At 44.2% G+C, this 15,369-nt stretch overlaps 1 protein-coding gene across 3 annotated transcripts; it reads left to right on the top strand.

The window, feature by feature from the left end:
- Positions 1 to 2,634: 2,634 nt before the first annotated feature.
- Positions 2,635 to 15,309, top strand: LOX (lysyl oxidase). 3 transcript variants are annotated; one of them, XM_048930778.1, is made up of 7 exons: positions 2,637 to 3,543; positions 3,684 to 3,792; positions 4,856 to 4,993; positions 7,231 to 7,387; positions 9,711 to 9,806; positions 9,965 to 10,080; positions 11,472 to 15,309. In XM_048930778.1, exons 1-7 carry the CDS (start codon positions 2,907 to 2,909, stop codon positions 11,476 to 11,478), a joined length of 1,260 nt encoding a protein of 419 aa, XP_048786735.1. In that variant the 5' UTR covers positions 2,637 to 2,906; the 3' UTR covers positions 11,479 to 15,309. The 3 variants fall into 3 exon arrangements, with proteins under 3 accessions (XP_048786736.1, XP_048786735.1, XP_048786737.1); XM_048930779.1 differs by lacking the exon at positions 11,472 to 15,309 and having other exon boundaries at positions 2,635 to 3,543; positions 9,965 to 10,084; XM_048930780.1 differs by lacking the exon at positions 4,856 to 4,993 and having other exon boundaries at positions 2,647 to 3,543.
- Positions 15,310 to 15,369: the final 60 nt, after the last annotated feature.

Raw genomic sequence — 15,369 nt, 5'->3', positions numbered from 1 at the left:
AGACTCTCCAGTGCTGTTTGTGATTTATAAAACAGATTCCTTAGCAAATAATGGTAGTGGGAAAAAAATGGCAAACAGTGTGAATGGCTGATAAATGGGCAGGACTACCATTAACTCCACTGCATTCCTGTATCCAGTTTCATGAAAAATAATTACTTAATCGGGCAAAGAAAAAAGAGGGAAAAAAAAAAAAAAAAGAAAAAAAGAGATGGCTAGAATACCACAGCGTGGAAACATTTTCTAATATCACACACTGGGAAACAACCTGCTGTTTGTAACATCAGTAAGATTTAGAGGAAGATTAGAAAGGCAGAGGTCTCATTTCTTCAGTGTTGTATTTTCCCTGTCTTCAACCTTTCCGTTTTACTCATTCTTAGTCACTGACTGTTCCAGGCAAAACCTTAAACAGAGAAGAATACTATCAAAACCACAACAAGAATGATCTGAGGGGACAAACGGTCTGCAAATTGTGATGAATAAGAAAATCCAACTTAGCCCAGTAAGCTTCTCAGCTGAGCCCAATATGGACTGTCAGACACAGCCCACATGTGGAGAAACATCAGCAGCTGGCTGTGGCATAGGATCTGCACCTGGGGATGCTCCCCACCAGCCCAGTGCTGTCCAGCAGTGAGAACCAAAACTCAGTTGGGTGCTGAGGTACTCCAAGCAAGAATCACAGAATCACTGAATGGTTTGGGTTGGAGGGGACCTTAAAGCCCATTTAGTTCCACCCCCCATGCCATGGGCTGGTTGCCACACACCAGATCAGGCTTCCCAGAACCCCATCCAACCTTGCCATCTCCAGGGATGGGGCATCCACAGCAACTGTGCCAGGGCCTCACCACCCTATGGATGGAAAATTTTCTCCTAATATCAAGCTTCAGTCTTCCCTTTTAAATTTAAAGCAATTACCCTGTCCTACCCAAATGTCCTACTACTAATTGGCCTTCTAAAAAGTCTGTCCCCTTCTTGCTTATAATCTCTCTTCAGGTACTGGAAAGATGCAATGTGGTCACTCCAAAGCCTTCAAGGCTGAAGAAGCCCACCTCTCACAGCATTTCTTTGTTGGAGAGGTGCTCAGCCCTCTGATCATCTTCATGGACCTCCTCTGGGCCTGCTCCAACAGCTCTGCATGCCCAGGAGCAGTGGGACCTCACAGGGCAGAGCAGAGGGGGACAGTCCTGCCCTGCTGCCACCCCCCCTGTTGATGCAGCCCAAGCTACAGCCAGCCATCTGGGCTGTGAGCACACTGCCAGCTCATGCCCAGCTTCCCACCCACCAGGAGTCCAAGGCTGCTCTCAAGGACTTCTTTTTCTAGCCTGTACTCATGCCCAGGATTGTCCCAAACAAAGTGCAGGACCTTGTGTTGTCTTGTCAAACATTAGGTTTTCTTGGGCCAAAGCCTGCAAGCTTTGACAAGACTTCCTCTTTTTACAAGTACCAGCTTAGTGCTTCCTGGTGTCCTCCAGACAGCTGACCACTGATTTCATAGAGAATCCCACCTTGCAGGCTACCTGTGTGACTGCAAGGAAGGAGCTGTGCGTATGATTGCCTGCTTGCCTGCAGCACTGGGTTCCTGGTATCAGCAGTGGGGCAGCTGCCTGGCCCTATGGACAATGCCAGCCTGCTGCGATGAGGGCAGTGCCCAGGATGCGCTCCACACACTTCACGGGCTGTGGAGAGCAATTGGGAAGCCAGGGGCTGCTGCTATTACTAAATGGACACATGAGCCCTCACGGCCCCTCACCACTGTGGCACAGGGCGACATTTGGCAGGATTTCAGCCACAGCCTGGGAATCACTTGAAGCAACATGCAAATGAAACAAAATGCAGCGAGACAGCGCGCGGGAGAGCTGACTCAAGGCGGGCACCTGCTCACAGCAGCCTCCCAACCCGGGCAGCAGCAAGATCTACCAGGCAGGCCGTGCTGTGCGGGGTCACCTCGGGATGTACCTCCGCACGGACCGCTGCCTCGCCGGGCCGCGCTACGCCGAGGGCTCTGTGCGCTGGGTCTCTCCCAGGCGAAATTTCGCTTTTCAATGGGAACCCGCTCGGGAGGAGCGGCGCCTGTAATATTTCTCATGTGACTCACACGCAGAAAACGAAGTTCGCAGTCGAAGGTTTATCTGATGAGGGCTTTTTACTAATTAAGGGGTCGTTACGGGGCGCGGAGGAGAAGACCCGGGATGGAGGTCCCCAGCCCCGCTCCCCAGCAGCACATTTTTCAGAAATATGTTTCCTCTCTCGCTCGCGGCTCCTTCCCCCTCCCGCCGCCCCGCTCCGTCTCGCAGCGCTGATGAGCTAATAGCATTTTTCCTTTGCATATTTTGGCTCTGCCGCACGGCATACTCTGGCGCGCCCCGCGCCTGGCAGCCTACGTGTGTCTGGGCGCGCTCGCCCGCCGCAGGCCCGGCCCGGCCCGGCTCCACCCGGGGCCCCGCGGCCACCCCTGCCCCGTCTCCCTGCGGCCGCCCCCGCGCGGGCGGGGGGCGGCGGTGGGGAACCGTCGGGGCCGCACGTTTCAGCCGCATTACGTGCACGAATAGCGGGGGCGCAGCCAGCGGGGCTTGTGTAACTTTGCGAGCGTGCCAGCGAGTTTAAAGTCCCTGCTCCGCCGCTGCTCCTCCTTCCTCGCTGCAGACGCCCGAGCGGGACGGCTAGAGGCTGACTGCTCGCCGCCGCGCCGCTTCGCACACTTCGCCTATAAATACCGCGGAGAAGGACAGCCACTCACGGGCCGGTTCCCCGCCGCCGGTCCGAGCTGCCCGATGGCACCGCCCGGCTGCCGCCGCGCCTGAGCCCCGCACTTCGCTCCGCTCGGCCGCCCCGCGCCCGCCGCCCCCTCCAACTCCCCCCCGTCCTCGCCCGGTTCTCTCCCCGCCCGCGGGCCCCGGACAGACGAGAAGATGCGCTGCGCGCCGCCGGGGCTGCTGCTCGCCCAGCTGCACGCCTGCATCTTCTGGAGCGGGCTGTGGCCCGCCGGCTGCCAGCCGCCCCCCGCCGCCTGGAGGCAGCGCATCCAGTGGGAGAACAACGGACAGGTGTACAGCCTGCTCAGCCAGGGCGCTCAGTACCAGCCCCCGCGGCGCCGGCAGGCGGCCGAGCCGGCGAGCAGCCCCGTGCTGCTGCTCCGCGGGAACGGCTCTGTGCCGCTGGCCAACGCCGCCCGGCCCCAGCCCGAGTCCCAGCCCCAACCCCAGCCTCAGCCCCGGCCCCAGCCCGGCGGCAGCCGCGGCTCGGGCGCCCGACATTGGTTCCAGGCCGGCTATCGGGCGCCCTCCGGCAGCCGCGGCGCCGCCGGTCCTTCCTCGGCAGCCCCGCGGTCCGGCGGCCCCGGCGACGAGAGCGAGCGGAGCGCCGGCGGGCTGCCCGCGCCCAGCGGTCTGCGAGCCGGGCGGGAGGACGTGATGGTGGGCGACGACCCCTACAGCCCCTACAAGTACACGGACGATAACCCCTACTACAACTACTACGACACCTACGAGCGGCCGCGCCAGGGCAGCAGGTACCGGCCCGGGTACGGCACCGGCTACTTCCAGTACGGTAAGAACCCGCGCCCTTCTGCCACCGCGGGGGGGGGGGGGGGGGGGAGGTGGTCGGGCCGGGGGAGGCGGCGGTCGGCGGGGCTGAGCCGCGCAGTGTCCCGGCTGACGGCTGCGCTGTGGTTCTCTAACGAACTGCAGGTCTGCCCGACCTCGTGCCGGACCCGTATTACATCCAGGCGTCCACCTACGTGCAGAGGATGTCCATGTACAACCTGCGCTGCGCCGCCGAGGAGAACTGCTTGGCCAGGTAGGGAGCGCAGTGCGGACGGGGCGGAGCGGAGCGGCCGGGTCATCCTTATTGCTCTGCCATAACGCCCAGCTGGGCAGGGCGGGGGCAATTGCGAACCCCCCGGGTCTGAGCATCAGCTGCTTCCAGCGCCCAGCCGCGCTGCTCCGCTCCTGCAGGCTCATTCCTAACCAGCACCAGCTTCTGCCCACGTCAGAACATGCTGATTGTTCCCGTGCCCCTCTATCGGGTTTTAAGACTAGAATCTCTTTGAAAAGTATCCCCAAGCCCTTTAAGGGTCGCAGATAACAGCTTTGCTGACCAAGCCGGGCCCCCTCCACGCTTGGCAGTGAGGGATTTTCCTGTTTTGTTTGGAGCAAAACCAAGACGGCTGGCTGTAACTGTTTAACTGGTTTCATGCCTTATCGTGCAGAACAGATTTATTTATTTAGCAGCATCATTAACTGATGTCAGGACTGTTTCCATGGCCGTGCTCTTTCTTCAGTTGCTGAAAAAGAACATGGTATAGTCAGAACCAGTATTTTTCATGCTCACTTCACAATGAAGACTACTTGGAATGTTATTGACTAGCAAACTGGTTACAATATTCCAATATTAAAAACAAACTATGTATGTCACAGCTGTGCAAAATAGGATAAGCACAGGGCATGTGCTCAGTAATTATTTTTTTTCTTTTTCTTTTTTTTTTTTTTACAACAGAATCAAGTATCTGTTCTGTGATCTTACATTCACAGCACGTTGTCTCAGTCAGCAGCAATCAGACTGTGCTCTTGGTACTCTGGCACTTTCACAGCCAAGCGGTGATCTTGCTAAAGACCTGAAGCGCTAAAGAGCCAGAGTTGGTCACCAAACTCGTGTTCACAGGATTAGAGGCAGGCCTGAATCTCCCCTGGTTCTTTGTCTGATAGCAGGGGAAACTTCTGAGCACACCATGTGGAGTTGTTGTGCACAAGCTTTAAGGAGGCTTAAAAGATCTATACCATTCAGTTACCTCTGAAACAATCCAAAGTATTTTGAAGTTGATGGCTCTTTTTTCTTTCTTTCTCTTCCTGCATTATTATAGTTCAGCTTATCGAGCGGATGTTAGAGACTATGATAATCGAGTGCTCTTGAGATTCCCTCAGAGAGTGAAAAACCAAGGAACTTCAGATTTCCTACCAAGCAGACCTCGTTATTCCTGGGAGTGGCACAGCTGTCACCAGTGAGTGAAGTGCCTCAGTATGGTATCTTCTCATTATCTTTTTCACTAACAAATTGCCAATCATAAGGTGACGTTTTGAGGAAGCTGTGGGAATGCTTTAGCATTCTGTGATAGTGGTAGTCACGCTTTGTAGAGCCATGTGAAAACTAAATGGGTATGAAGCTTAAATATGGAACTTAGTATAAATCTGTTACAAGTATAAGCCTCGAATCAGTTCTGGCAGTGGCACCTCCTCCTTTATATAGCCATGTTTTATGTGGGTTACTGGCTAGTTGCATGTAAGTTAAAGCAGCTGCTGAAGTTCTGAAATGTGTGTTCAGTAGCATGTTCCCTGTTACGTGTCATTCTGAACATCTACCCGTAGTCTGTGACCTGAACTTCTTGGGTTAGCTTGTTAAGGAGTGTTCAGGTCAATATGGAATAGATGAGGTACTGAGCTGAATGATCTCCTTATCAATATCTATATCACACCTTGATCATCTTGATCTTTTCACAGAGCAGTTTTGCTCTTGAATATCTAAGGGGTTGAAAACATAGCAAAGCAAATAAAGCCCACTTTCAACATTTTGGGAGCTGGTAACACAGCAAACTTGTACTGTCAGAAAATTTGAATGCAGGATTTTGCAATCTTATTCCCATTTTGACTCTGTTCTAGCAGAACCAGTTGTAAACTACTGGACAGTTTACCTTGCTTAAAATGTAATTCTAAATTATGGGTACATCTGTGTTAGCTTAGTATTACACCATTAAAATAATATGTAAAGTGGGCTTGACCTTAAATCTACTGGAGTCGATGGAATATTTCTCTCAGGTTGCAGGGGGATTAACCTCAACTGCCTGTAGTCAGACTTGAATGAAAAAAACAGCTATATTCAATTCTGTCAAAGAAAGACTGACACTACTAAGTTATAAATCTTATAAAAAATCTTGTAAAAAGCTAAAACCAAATGAAGAAAACAAAACAAGCTTCCATAAATGCTGCACTTAACCCCCAAATATGGGGAAAAGAAAAAGAACAACAACATCCCCAACCTTGGTGATAACTAAGTTGATAAATGGATGAAATGGATGGAGATAACTTGAAATCTTCCACTGGTAGAAAAGCAGTTTCTGGCTGTGCCACTGTAGATCAGATATCATTATCCAGATGCAGAATGTCTCTGGTATTAATTCCAAGAAACAGAAGAAACACTGCCAACAAGAACAAAATTATCTTTTTGACAGTGAAAGGAGTCCATTTGGAAATGATCTATCACTATCAATGCCTTTGGCTAGCCACCAGTGTTAGTCATCATCTGTGAGCTGGTTTTAGTGCTCTTGATGCGCATGCTCCCGACTCGTGGGCTTCATTTCATTTTAACAACATCTTTGAAACTTTTCAAATCATCTTTTTTGTGCATCTGATGAGCTGGAAGTGTTTTCAAGGAACAGCAGCCAAATGCTGAAGAAACAAAGTGTGGATAGGTAGTACATGGTTAGGACTCTACCTTTTAATAAAAATCTATTTCTATAACACTGGATGTTTGAGTCAACAGTGGAAGCTAGAGCTCCCTGTGTATGAGAGGAAGAGAAATACATCAGTGTGCCTCAGTGGGAAGCATACAAATGGTTTTGAAATAGAGACCACATCAAGTGCAGAAAGATGTTGATGTCCCGACTCTGTTCTGTTAGTTCTTAACTGAGATAGGGAGATCAGTATACAAATGGCGGTTCCTTTAGGTAGGTTTCTTTTTTCCCCAGTTATCTTATGAATAGGAGGACTGTGGAAATAAGGAAGTAAATTACTGCTTTTGTTTTTTTTTTTTTTTTTTTTGGTAACAAGTAGGAAACTTCTCTGGAATGTATAGTATGTAAGGTAAGCATTCCTAACCGGACTCTGCCTAACGGCAACGTTATGAAATTTACAATTCAAGCATGAGCTATTTAATACTTGCTATTGTTATTCTGATAATAACATTTTTTTCCAGATAAAACTGGAATTTTTGGAAAAAACAGTGCTGTTAGACCATTTTTCACTTAAAAAGTTCAGACCTGACTTAAAGGATATGGCATTGTTATAATCACTGATAACTGGAATAATAAAAATAATACTTAACTGAGCAGCTTGTAGTAGGAAAATGTACTAACACATGAGTTCTATGTAATGGAAAACAATTACCCCGACTTAACAGAAGTTGATGGAATATTGACTAAATCTGATCTGATCCATCTTTAGTAACTTACCCATGGTCTAACAGGCATTATCACAGCATGGATGAATTCAGTCACTATGACTTGCTAGATGCAAGCTCGCATAGAAAAGTTGCTGAAGGACACAAAGCAAGTTTCTGCCTTGAAGATACCTCCTGTGATTACGGGTATTACAGACGATACGCCTGTACAGCACACACACAGGTAAGAGTTGGTTCAGAGATGACCAAGAGTCTTCCCAACTAATTTTTTTCTTTTTTCCTCTGCCACTGCGGGCTGTATCATTTGATGTGATAACTGGCTTGGAAATTCTCCACTGCAGGGAGCATGATGGCAACTCAGACTCTTACAGTCTACCCAGTTGCTGCCAAATGTGGGTGTCATTAAAGTGCAGAGACACTCATTACCCTTGTAGTGTGGTAAATGAAGGTTAAAACACATGTTATACGAGTTCATGACAAATAGACTGTTAGAGTTAAGTGGGCAGACTAGCCAACACCAGGACAGTGAGGATCATCAGGAGTGTGGCATGGCAACCACACTGTTCCACTTGGGAAGCCAGAAACAGTATCAAGTGATGATAGTCCCACGTGGCATGAGGAAATGGTTGATGGTGGCTGATTTTCACAGTATAATAATTGAGGATATCCAGAAGAATGTCTGGACAACAGCTTCAAATAGGGAGAGGTGCTCTTTTAAGATGGGAATAAATTACAGAACTCCTTGGCGTAGGGTGTTGCAGGGACCAAAAGTATCTATATGAGTTAAAAAAAAGATCTAGGCAAAATGGAGGGTGTTAAACATGATAATCTGTGTCTCAGATATTGTTAAATGCCTGGTGGAGGGACTTTGCCTGGGTAAAGGACCTCACAGCTCCTGTTTCTTACACTGTTTTTTCCTCAATCCTGTGCTGCTGCTAACTGTCATAGACGTGACATTAAGCTGGACTGACCAGTGGTTTAATTTAGTGTGGCCATATTGTGAGGTTATCCCTTATTGTGAGCAGAATCCCTTATTCTGCAGTTTTTAATTTAGGAGGTTATGTTATTGCAGAGAAATGACAGCCATACTTGACTGGCTGACAAGTACACATTTGAATTTTAAATATAATGAATGATCTACACTACACAGAGGCTTTGAAGAGGTTTTTAAAACATATTTTCTCGTTTTGTAGACTATGACATCTAACTAAGCAATGTGTGTATTTTACAGCTGGAGTATTTGTGTCACTAGAATAATGCCTGTGTCAGCATTTCCACTGGAAGCCTATATTTCAGAGATTTGCAATTTTCCTCCAGCCTCAGACTTGGCACATAGATGAGAGTCTGAGCTGATCACCAGCTGGGTCAAGAGGGAGTTCTTGCAAGACTTGGATTTTGTGTAGTCTGTGTGTTACTAGGATGTATCAGCTTTCCCTAAAGCAATCTGTATGAGCCATGGTGAAAGGTGCCAAGGTTGAATTACTGATAAATTCATGTGTGGGGATTGCTATTAAAGATCCTCGACAACAAAGAAGTTTTCAGATGTGTCAGGAAGAAAAACAGCATTTTTAGTTCTACAAGAAGTCTTACATCTCTGTGTCAGCCTGAAGAAGAGCCCCTCTGAGCCACTTCCCTGCAAAACTAGATGTGAAAATAGCCTTTTCTGTACCCAGAGGCAGCATTTAGGCACACTATATCTAGCAAAAAGGTGCATTGTTCCTAAGGGCAGTGATGATTTCCAGCACAGGTGAGCAAACTCATCCTCAAGAACATCAGCAGTGACCTACTTGAAATTTGCAGATATTTAGGCCCAGGCTTTGGTCAAGATTGATTTTATTCTTACTTTGTAAATATGACTGAGTAGTTCCATCAACATTGTTTAACATTGTAACAGTAGTGTAACATAAAAAATAATGAAATACAGATAAGATACAGACTTTTAAATATTCAACCCTACATTTTCCTGTGAAACATGATGTTGTGCTGTAAAATGTGCTGTTTTCTGTGAGGTTTCTTCTGGCTCATTTGTATTTGGGCAGGTGTGACTGTTAGGGAAGGGTAAGGAGGCAATGCCAGCATTCTGTCTTGTAGAGGTGGGCAGTGTGGCAGTGCTCCTGCCTTGCGGCCCAGTGCCTTCTGCTCAGGATGCCTTGCTGACTGACCATCCCTGCTCCACAGTGGTCATCAGAAGCACAGCTAGAGGAAAATGGAAATTAGATGTGGCTAAGCAAGAGTGCTTTCCAAAAATAGGTTTCCATAGGTTTTATCTGTTCACAGATCAACGCCTAGCAACAGTATAGCAGTTTCTTACACAAGAGCAGTAGTACAGTGTTTTCTGTACAAGTGGCACGTTAAACCTCTGCGTGCTAGGTCAGGTATTCCAATAAAATGCCTAGAAGAGATAAAACTCATTCCCTCTAGTAATTTTAATTTTTCTTACTGAGACACTGTGATGCGTAAGTGTACTTTGGTCTCAATGTTGCTAATGTATGGAAGGTTAGTCTTCCTTAAAGAGATTTTGACACCTCTCTCACTCCATTTTTAAGGGATTGAGTCCTGGCTGTTATGACACTTACAATGCTGACATAGATTGCCAGTGGATTGATATCACAGATGTGAAACCTGGAAACTACATTCTGAAGGTAAGGACTTAGGGAAAGGCAAGTTGTTTTGTTTTGTTTTTTTCCCTTCCTTCCTTCCTCCCTCTCCCCCTGCCCTCCAAAATACAAATCATGTGTGTATGTCCTTTTGAATGTAAAGTTACCAACCAAGATACAACACACTGCTTTCTTCCCTTAAGGTCAGTGTAAACCCCAGTTATTTGGTACCTGAATCTGATTACTCCAACAACATAGTACGCTGTGATATACGCTACACTGGCCACCATGCATATGCCTCCGGCTGTACAATTTCACCGTAAGTGTATTTCTTTTTGACTGTTTTGTGTTCACAGTACTGAAGTTGACATTCAGATTTATGGAGATTAGAAATTTTGTAGCTTTAAGGATCTAATTCAAAGTTCAGATGGTGCATTTCAAAGATCTCTTTTGGCAAGAAAGTTGGGAATCATTACGTTGCTGTTGATAACTACATAACTTGAGAATACTGACCTGTCGTAAATAAATGTTTGCATTACTTAGCATTAATTTTAAAAAAATATTAAATATTTTTGAAAACAATCTTGAGTGAGAACTTTGCTTCTGAAGTCTTCTTATTGGGATATGTGACACTTGACAGTAGCTACTACTGCCTGAGCAGTCACTATGCCTGGTTCAAGTCCTTCTTTGTATTTGCACTAAAATCTTTGTTCTCATTCAATGCCCACTTAGTGCATTCAGACAGAACTGTTGAGCAGTTAAATAGCTCTCAAAGCATTTTGTAAAATCCCACGCTTGTGTGTGAACTTTGCTGCTGTGTGTGCAACGGCTGTGTTTCCTATAACAGCCATTCCACGTACTGTGTTGACAGCTCTTCAAAAGTTTAAACAGTGCTGCAACTATGCTGGTCTCATTTTTTATTTTTTTTTTTCCTCTGAGAAGACGAATTCACATTTAATTAGTGTTCTTACTTGTAGATCTGCTGTAGCTTAGTAGCTGTGGAAGATGCACACAAAAAACAATTGTTCTGTAACACAGTAATGAGCAGTTCCCAGGTGCTGCATTAGTTTCACATATACAACATTTATTCCATGAAATTCCAGAGCAATAATGAATGCTAAATGACAGCATGGTCTACTCTAACAGCATCAGTGAAATAAACATAGTGTGAATACTGATCAGTTAGCCTTACAAAGGTATTAGGAAACAGGTGATTAATGGAGGCTAAAATGAGAAACTTTCTTCTCAGTCCAGCAGGGAGGTCTGTATTTATAATCACACTCAGGTCATGAATGCAGTAAGTTAAATGGCATCAGCTTAATTCTTTCTTTGTTCTCACTGTATGGTGGTAAGACTTGCAGGAAACTGGCAGAGCAGGTGCCCTACAGGACAGAGTAATTAATGATGGGCCAGTAGAAGGAGTTTTAAAAGCATTTATGTGTAGCAGAGGTGACTAACTGGTACTTCAGCAAAGATAGCTTCTTTCTATTCACTCACATTCCAATGGAAGAGAAATTTATGCTTTATTCCTTAACTTGATGGTTTCCTTATCTTATTAGTAAATGTAATCAGATAGATGCTGGTGAGAAGACAAAATTTCTTCTGCCGGTTTTGAGCTGCACCTTCAAGCTTATGAAAGCATATTTACCAGACTTTTTTTTTTTTTTTTTTTTGGCCATTTGCATGACACTGTTTCTTTTCCTTTAACAGGTACTGAGAGAGATACAAGAAAATGGATGAGACGGTGCCAAATGTTTTGAACTGAAGTATCATTATATAAATTTCCATAGGATGTAAACAGTATAGAAGCAAAACTACAGAACATACACATGTACACCCACACACATTGTGATTCTGAAGCACATTGGCTGCTTCTTATCAAAGTCTGAAACTGGATTTTAGGCATTTGAATTGGCATTATGTTTCTAACTATTGAAATGTGTGGATCTGGTGACTCATGCACAGATATTCTTAAATTTTGAAATATTAACTCATTCACAAAAAAAAACAAAAACAAAAACAAAACAAAACAAAAAAAAACCAACCCAAAATATGAGCATTTTTTAACTCCTGCATATTTGGAGTTCAGGTGATGATAGATAGACTTCAGTCAGAATATTACTGGTGAATGAGTCAAGCATATTCTAAAAGGTAGCAAATCTTTCTGTAAAATGAATTAGGTAAAATGCAATAGAAAGCACTAACGCCAGCTATCTCAGAAAGCACCAGAAGGAAAAACTGCTTGAGAGTAATCCCATTGTAACCATTCAAACAAAACTTGCTGGGACATTGTTGATACGAATGAGAAAAGTATGTTCAGTTTGAGGGATATTAACATATAGCAGAGAAATACATATATCTATATCTATCTATCAGTTATACCCCTACAAGAAAAGTTACGTTTACATTTTTAATACGTTAGAAGTTTTACCATTTTCTTAAGTCAGAAGCAGATGGGGGTTTTGAAAGAAACCTTTCATCCACAGAAACGAATTAAAGAACTTATCCACCTTTCTATGTCAAAGAGATTTTTCAAGGTGGGGCTTTTGAAAGACTTCTGCACACATAATGTGGATAGAAATGACTACCTGTCAAGAAGAGGGCTCGCAGAGATGATGAGTCCCTGGTGTAGTCATCTGTGAGAAACAGCCCATTTGAACAGGTTAGCCATCAGCACAGGCTGTTAACTCGGATGGCACCACAAAATAAAAGCAGGTCAGAATCTCTAGCATGGTATTTTAATTGTGAGAAAGCCTAATGCCTACTTCCCCCTTAAGTACTGCATTTGGCTGTTGAAATTTGTATCTTGGAATTCAGTTGATGAAAATGAAAATACAGAGGGAGAACGAAAGTAAATACATTAAGAATCCTAACTTAGGCTGTTCAGGACCCAAGCATTGTTAAGGGGAAAAATTTCCAGCCCACATCAAATTTTTTCACTGATCTTCTTACTGGTGCTGGGTACACCACCCCTCCTCCCATCCCCAGATTATTTTGCATTTGCAGTGCACCCTGCTGTAAGCTACAGTAGCTGTGATTCTGTTTTTAAACTGTGAAATAACGTATCACAAGGGGATCTCATGCTTTCTTTCGGAAGATTTCAGATCACGTAAAATGAAGGATCTACTTTTGAAACAATGACCTGGAAGTACTGATTGGTGTTGGTGATGTTTAAGTAGCAGTTCCAAATACCTAACGAAACGTGAAATCTCAGTATCATATACATATATATATATATATATATATGTCATATATATATATATAAAATATATATATGATATATATATATGTATATTTTAAATAGTGTGTTATTCAGAATAGTTGAAGAAGGGAAAAAAATCTGAGGAATATGTATGGTTTTTGATCACTGCTGAGAATACTTCAGGCAGTATTTGGAAGTATATTATGCAGTTGAACCCTATGAACTCCATTTTGGAAGTTTTATCAATTGTTATGATAGCTGTTAAGAATCAGTGTGTTCTTTATTGCATGTATTTATTTCGGGACTACAAAGTACTTCCACCTTAATCATGATTAGGTTATGCTTGTACAGCTAGTTGGTATGCTGAAGAAGCATCTAAGAACCAATAACCCCGTTTTTACTACCCAATGTTTGAAGTGTGTCCTGAATGCAATTAAAGACTGCAGGTCCCTTTTTCGTTTGTTCAGAGATCCAATTCAGCAATCAGCTACCACTGTGGGCCCCAAACAGGAGCAAAATTTGGAAAGCAGATTTCTTAGGAAGCCATGCATCTGCAAAGCAAGGGCCTGATTCAAGTTTAGGCTTCTGAAATCTCAGCTCAAAGAGCTTTTAAGATAAAGAGATGCAAATGCATTCACCTTTCTAGAAACTTAGGTCAGAATTGGGGTGAAAGTCCTGACAGCAGCTTGTGCAATAGACACACAAGCTACTACTGTAATGGAAGCTGAGCTGTGGTGGGCACAGACTGCTTCCTGGTAAGAGGTGGTGTGCTCTTACTTCATGGTGCTTGACACTGAATGTGGGATAAGAGAGTGCTAACTGGACACAGAGAAGCTGAGGAGTTTCTCCCTCAGTTTTCAAGGCAGTACCCTGCTTTCGTATCTATATCCAAACTACTTGCGGAACTCCATTGAGGTCAGCAAGAAGCCAGAGGAGCTTAAGCATCCTGTGTAGGTGGAGCGTGTTGTAGTACTGGACTTGGACCTTTCAGTGGGAATGGCCTGGTTCAGAAAGGTGCTGAACACCACAACTGAGTATTGGGGATATTGTGGTTACAGAGATGTAGCTCTTTTCAGTAGCAAAATGTTTTATTTGTTTTAAAGTGTATGTTAAGGAACATGACATAATGTACATTAGCACAAACGCTGCCTAAGATAACATGAACAATCTATCTAGAAAAGCAAGAGATTTTAGGATTAAAAAAAATGAAGAAATGTGACTTTAACTTACCCTGTTTAACTATAGTTAATCACAATGCAGTAGAAGAGTTGATTGTATAGCAAGTATAGAAGCATTTCTCAATAGGGGAGTGCCAGCCACTATCTTCAGTATCTTGGCTTTGCAGTTGTGCCCCCGATATCTTAACTATTTTCATACGGGAATATATTTAAGAAATTACATGCATTTTTGTTGAAAACCATTTATAAAGAACAGTTTTGATAACATCTTATTTTATAAAGCGAATTCTGCTTTGGAACCCTTTCTACCAGGTGTTTTAAAAGGAGTCTTTGGGAGCAGTATCAGACAAATGGCAGTACAAAATCACTGCTGTGTAGTCCCATACTTTCTTTGAAATGTGCGAACATTAAAGATATGTGTGAAGCAGTTGCCTCCCACATTTCGGGTCTTCAGATGAAAACTGCGCATAGGGAACATACTGTGTACCAGACTCTCTGCAGAAGGGGTTCATTAAATATTTTTTTTAATCCTGAAATATATTCACTATTTGAATACTTCTAGACAGAACCATGACAAAAACGACAGATTGGTCACCATCTGAACCAGCATATTGTGTAGATGTTTTTGCGTTGGTGAAAGTCTACTCATTTTCTCTCTGCTCCAAAGTTTACTATGCAGTGTTGAATGGGTGCAAACACCAAATGTACCTTAGTCACTTATGCGTTGTTTGTACTGTACTCATTCAAACCAGCAGGGTGAATTTCATAAATGAGACAACTAAAGGTGGTTTATCCTGTGTCTCACATTTATGCTGACATGGCATTTTTCATTTTCTCCAAATCCTAGAAGGTGCTGAAAGGTTTTAACTTGAATTAAAACCAAAGAGTATGCTATGGGGAGGTTACTATTATGCAACTAACTGCTACAGATTCAGTGAAATGCCACTTGTTTTTGCAACTTTTTTGAAGTTTTCATTATTTCCTTCACTTTTCTTCCTAGAGTCTTGACTTCAGAAAAACTTTGCATCTTTATCTGATGAGTTCTTATTTATAATATTCAGACACTAGCTTTGTATTCCTTATTGCACTTTCATATTCTTGTGTTACATGCCCGTATTATGGTTGCAAGTTTATGTGAAAATGACTTGAATAAAGTTTTTCAAGCGTTCTACTTGTCTGAGTACTTAATGCAGGAAACCATCATAGGCCATATCTAATGAGAAAGCCT

Source organism: Lagopus muta, chromosome Z (genome assembly GCF_023343835.1).
Source record: "Lagopus muta isolate bLagMut1 chromosome Z, bLagMut1 primary, whole genome shotgun sequence".
In the NCBI taxonomy this organism is placed as follows: Eukaryota; Metazoa; Chordata; class Aves; order Galliformes; family Phasianidae; genus Lagopus; species Lagopus muta.
The sequence above is the reverse complement of the archived record's forward strand: the minus strand, read 5'-3'. Positions and strand labels throughout refer to the sequence as shown.